The sequence below is a fragment of the Elephantulus edwardii genome, unplaced genomic scaffold, assembly GCF_000299155.1.
Source record: "Elephantulus edwardii isolate Elephantulus edwardi_28Jun2011 unplaced genomic scaffold, EleEdw1.0 scaffold00176, whole genome shotgun sequence".
Lineage (NCBI taxonomy): Eukaryota > Metazoa > Chordata > Mammalia > Macroscelidea > Macroscelididae > Elephantulus > Elephantulus edwardii.
Window position 1 is genome coordinate 1659594 of NW_006399926.1, and position 5407 is coordinate 1665000.

The following is a 5407-nucleotide window of genomic DNA, read 5'->3' on the forward strand; positions in this document are numbered from 1 at the left end:
TATTTTATCCTACTTTCTGCTCTAAAGAGCCTCTGCCCAACTCTGACTGGTCCAGGAGACCCTCTGCTTCCTTCATGCAGCCAGAAACCAGAGCTGGCGCCACTGGGTGAGGAATCTGGGGCCAACTGTCACAGCTCCGGTATCAGCCGCCTCTGGGACGCCTGGGTCCAACCTTGACTCCCAGAGGAGCCTTGTCAGCCAGCTGTCCTGGGGGCCCAGGCTCTGCCCCAGCCCCTTCTGAGCTACTCTCCCTAGGGAAATCAGATGCAGAGGACCTGGGCAGGGGATGAATGGATGTGCTGGGGTGGTCCCAGGGGAGAAACAGAGGTGTTAGTCTACCTAAGTCCAAATCTCAAGGCTGGCCCTTCAGGGTCCTTGGAGATCAAGGCTACATGATGGTCTCATGTTGTTTTTGTTCTGTGCTGTCTAGCTGCTTGCAACTCATAGCAACCCTATGTACAACAGCTCTGAACGCTGCTCTACCTTCAGCCAGACTAATTATCTCTGATATATCCACCCCCAAAACCCCAGTCACTGAGTCAATCCATCTCATCAAGGGTCTTCCTCTCCTGCGTTGTCCCTCCACCCTTCTAAGCATGACATCCCTCTCACATGCCCAAAGTATGTCAGATGGAGCTTCAAAATCCTTCCAAGGAACAGCCTGGTTTCACCCTCTCCAGGATAAACCTGTTTGTTCTCTTAGCAGTCCACAGTGAACCACAATTCTGCTTTCGAATCTTTGTAGCCCACAGAATACCAAAGACTATTTTTTGTTGTCACTTTTAATCTTCTTTGGCCATGTTCTCTGGGTCAGCATAAAGGCTAGAGTCTGTGTCATGCTAAAGACAGACATCAAGTCTGATTCTGTGTGTGTGTGTGTGTGTAGCCTGCAGACTTAGTAAGTACATTCTCATTGGTTGAATTAAAACATTTAATGAATTGAGCACATTCTAGTAACTGAGAAGAAAATGGCTGGACCCTCAGCAGGAAGGATGGTGGTTAGATAGCAGGTTGGACTTCCCACAAAGAAGGTATTAAGAAAACGAGAGCTCTATAAGAGCTCCATAACACATAGGAAAAGAGGCTCAGCTGACTGAGACAGATGGAGAAGGGAATCTTAAAAGAATAGGGAGATGGATGAGATAACCTCTTCAAGGACCAGTCTGCTTGGTACAGCAGGCCTGGCCTGAGGGTGGGGGGCTGGCTCTTGTTTTCCCTCAGGGGTTCTAAGAATGGAGTGGGGGCAGGGGGGTATTAGGTGTGTGTGCCTCATCCCTGTCATGTGTCTAGGGAGAACAGGTGCCCATGTTTGTTCAGAGGAGAGAAAGGGCACCACTCCACAGACAAGCACATAATATGGTTCATCTACCTCATTCTTGTCCTCCAACCCTCTGCACAGGAAACCTGGGCCACCTCCACTCTCAAGCAGATCTTCTTTCTTGTCTGTAGACACACACACACACACACACACACACACACACACACACACACACAGAGAGAGAGAGAGAAAGAGAGAGAGAGATACAGACTTCACCTATAGCTAACTCAAAAGGGTCCTTTGTTCCCCAGGCTGAAGGCCTGGAATGAGAAAGAGAGACAGAGACACAGACAGAGAAACAGACAGAGAGAGAGTGTGTGTGTTTACCTGCATTCCTGTTCAACAGAAATTATTTTTTTAAACTATCTGCTGTTTGGGAACATAGAGGGCTGTGGTGGCCTAGTGGTGAGGAGTTGTGCTGCCAACCCAAAGGCACACAGTTGGGACCCACCAGCTTCTCTAAGGGAGAAAAGAGGGCCAATCTACCTTTTATGCACTTTACTGCCTCTGAAAACCCACTGGAGAGTTTGCTATGAGTTGGTACTGACAATGGCTCATAACAACAACAAACCTAGAACTGACTTCAAGTGACTCATGGTGGGTCAGAATCTTCTTCAGTGCCTAGTGAATCTCAGGAGCTCAATAGCAATAGTTAGGATGAATGAGTAACGAAATAAAATTAATTCATTAAGACCACAACCTGGCTAAAGTCAACTGCAAAGGTGAACAATCAGAGTCAGGGAACAAAAATGAAAACTGAGCCAGGTGTTATGGGAGAGATTGGACTTTTCCCCCCTTCACCTTAGAGATGAGAGAATTGAAACTCAGCATTAAGTGCCTGCCCAGGGCAGAACTAACAAGCTGCCGGGGCCTGCCTTTTCTTCTTATACCACAAAGCTTCAAAAATGCAGTTATACTCCACACACTCTTATTGAACCTTTGCTTTGGGCAGGCTGTAAGGGACAATGAAAAAGCCTAGAACAAGGCCCTGATCTCCAAGATCCTGAAAGGGAGCAATACGGCATTTTTCTGGTCAAGGCAGAGAGAATTAGGGGAGAGGTGGGTAGGAGGCAGAGTCATCTATGTCCTGACAAAACTGTTAAAGTAAGGCCTTCTGCCCTCCATCATCCGAATAATTCTAGAATAGGCTGTCAGGGGAAGGGGTTTGTCAATGTAGGGTAGGCAGAGGCGAGGTTAGCTGAACAAAGGAGGCCACCAGACTCAGGGAATGTTTAGGAAGGATTCATCAAAACTCCCCAAGAATTGCACTCCTAAACCCACACTCTGTTCCTCAGCTGTCTGGGTGCTCTGGCAATCTACTTGGTGGGCAGGCACACACGATGCTTGGGCACATGCGCCCACATGTGCACACCTAAGGACCTTCTCTTTCACACACATACACTCACACACAGCCTGCTCCGAGGGCACCAGGTAACATTTGCCTCTCTCCTGCTATGACACACGTATGTGTGGAGTCACATGTTTGTGTGGTGCCCTAACGCACCCAGGAGACTGGTCATCATTGTTGTTGGATCTGTAATGTGGGTCCAGCAGGGACTCTGTCTGCCTCCGATGCCCAGCTCTCAGCATCCCCTATGCCCATTCAGCAGTTGCCTCCCTCCTCACTCACACACACTTGTTTCTGCCTTTTGTTTTCCTCCCCAGCCAAATCCCCAAGGCTTCTTTGGTCATTAACTTCCTGCTTTAATTAGCTTAGCAGGGAGGAAAGTGGAGGTGGGCACATTCAGAGGTGGGTGTCTGGGGGAATCTCATTTCAGGGGGGGGGACAGGAAGGCTCAAACCAGTTGGTGGCCCCACAAAAATGCCTAGCACACAGCAAGTCCTAAGCAATTTCTATGTCTATTAAAATGAGAAATGGTCACCTGGTCCTTAAAGTAGGAACTTTTCTCCAACAAGAGCTCCTTAGTCCCTAGGGAAATCCCCCCCATTCTGGTCTCTGGGACAGACAGAGAGGGAACAAAACTCAGGAAACAGCCTGTTACTCGGGATCTGTCCCTCAGATTCTTCTCCTACTACTTACTTGTGGTGACTAGTGCCCAGCACAATAAGCTTCTTGTTAATCTTATGTTAAGTCCCCAACGCAGGAGGCACCCTCCTTGACTCCCTGAGCCTTTGGAGAAGGTTCTTCAGGTTCTCCTTCCCTGGGTCTCCTGCTTAGTACTGAAGGCAGAACCCTGCCGTGTGCCATCTCCAGACCCTTCTGGTGAGGTTCCCTTCCATTGGTGTGCAAATTCATTCTTTTTCAAGAGTCAGTGAACAGAACTGGGCTATGGAGTTCACCCTTCAAGGTCTTCTAGTGCCAGGTCATCTGTGAGATTGCCTCATTCAGTTTCCTGCTTCCAAGCAGGACTTCACCACAAAACCCAGTTCAAATTTTTCACTTTCCAAGACGCTCCATTCAGAAAAGGACATATCATTTCTGCAACTAATTATTTTATTATAATTCTGAGGAAGTTCCTCTTAAAATCTGCCATTAGGCCCTCAAGCTGTGTGTCACCCTTTCACCTCTACAGAAAGACTCAGACTAAAATAGTGGCCCCCAAATTGTTGAAAATAGGCAGTAAGGGGGAAAAGAAAAGACTACATTACATTCTAACTTCCTCAAACTCTAAAAGTATCTCACTGTCCAGTTCAAGCCTTAAGAGCCTATTTCCGTGTTCACCAAATGTCCGGAGTCAAAAAGATTGAATTAATGGATTTGCATTTGGAGAGAGGTGTGTGAAGCCAAGCAGAATGATAGCAGGACTAAGGCCGATCACTCCTTAGCTTGAAAGAAGTCCAAGTCCACCCCTATTCTCCCTTCCCTCTTTCTGTTCAACCCCACACTCAAGGCTCTTACCCTAAATTGTTAAAGACATATCATGCCTTTAAGACTTTCCCAGACTCCCTACTTTCTGCCCCCCTCTTCTTCTAACTCCCTATTCTCCGAATCCACTTTTTCCTTCTCCCCATCACTCCACAACCATCCCTGCCCCTCCACTGACCTGAGGGACGTGATCTAACTCACCTCCCAGTCGGTGCCTCTGAGATATCCGAGACTGGGGTGTGGGGGTGGGGATGGTTTGCCGCTGGGGGAAGATAAGGGGACCCCGTGTTTTTCCAGGGGGTCCCATCTTCCAGGCAGGCACCCCACCTCGGCCCCCACGGCGCGCAGAGCGGTCTCCCCCCATCGCGGCTGCGGGCTTTGTTTGCTCTGCGGAGAAGCTCTCCCCGCGGCCGGCAGCCGGGATCGACGCTGGGCGAGCGGGAGGGGGGACGCGGCGAGAGCGCGACAGGGAGGGGTAAGATGTGAGAAAGCAAGCGAGAGAAAGCCGCAGTGACCGAGCCGCGACTGCTCCCCCGCCCTTTCGATCTCCCCTCATTACCATAAGAAAGAGGGACCCCCGATCTGTTGGGACAGGGAGTGAGCCCCTCTTGGGAGGGGGGCACGCAATTCATTATCTTTTTTTCAAATCCTTTCCGGTTTTTTGCACCCTAGTCTCTCTCCCTTTGCTCACCACTTGAAAAAAAAATTAACGATTTGATTCCCATCCCACCCCCAAGGTACGCCTTCTAGCAGTGGGTAAAGATGGAAGGGTACGTCCCTATCCCACTCCGGTCAAGGAATCTGTTCCCCCAGCCCCGCGCCCCTGAGGGCGGGAAACTACAATTCCCAGCATGCCCCCGGCGCCCCCGGCGCGCCCCCCCTCCCGTCAGTTCCATGCTGCTCCATCCAGTTCATTTAAAACAAAAGAGTTTGAGCGCTGGAAGGGGCTGGGCTCTACTGGGGGCCACTGAGCGCCGCCGCTCCAGGACTGGGGCTCGGTGCGGGAGCCTAAAGGGGGCGTCTGGACGGCAGGGCCTAGAAACTCAGGGTCCAAGGCGGGAGGGGTGGGGGCAGAGATCCCGCAGCCCCCCGCCCCCCGTCACCCCCGGAGAAGAGAGAAGATCTGCTTTCTTGGTTTTGCCTCTCTTTCCCCCCACCCCCACCTGGGGGCTGGGGCGTGGGGAGTCGGGTTACAGGGTGTTTGGGGAGGGGGGCTTAGGGGGAGGGTCTATCTTTCTATCTCGCTTTCTTCCCCCCTCCCC

At 50.8% G+C, this 5407-nt stretch overlaps 1 protein-coding gene across 1 annotated transcript in view; it reads left to right on the forward strand.

Annotated features, from left to right (window-relative positions):
• The first annotated feature begins 4907 nt into the window (after nucleotides 1–4907).
• Nucleotides 4908–5407, forward strand: part of MEX3A (mex-3 RNA binding family member A) — a 5673-nt gene continuing 5173 nt past the window's right edge. Inside the window, exon 1 of the mRNA XM_006895912.1 lies at nucleotides 4908–5030. Coding sequence (XP_006895974.1) covers nucleotides 4908–5030 — 123 coding nt within the window. The remainder of the gene's footprint in view (nucleotides 5031–5407) is intronic.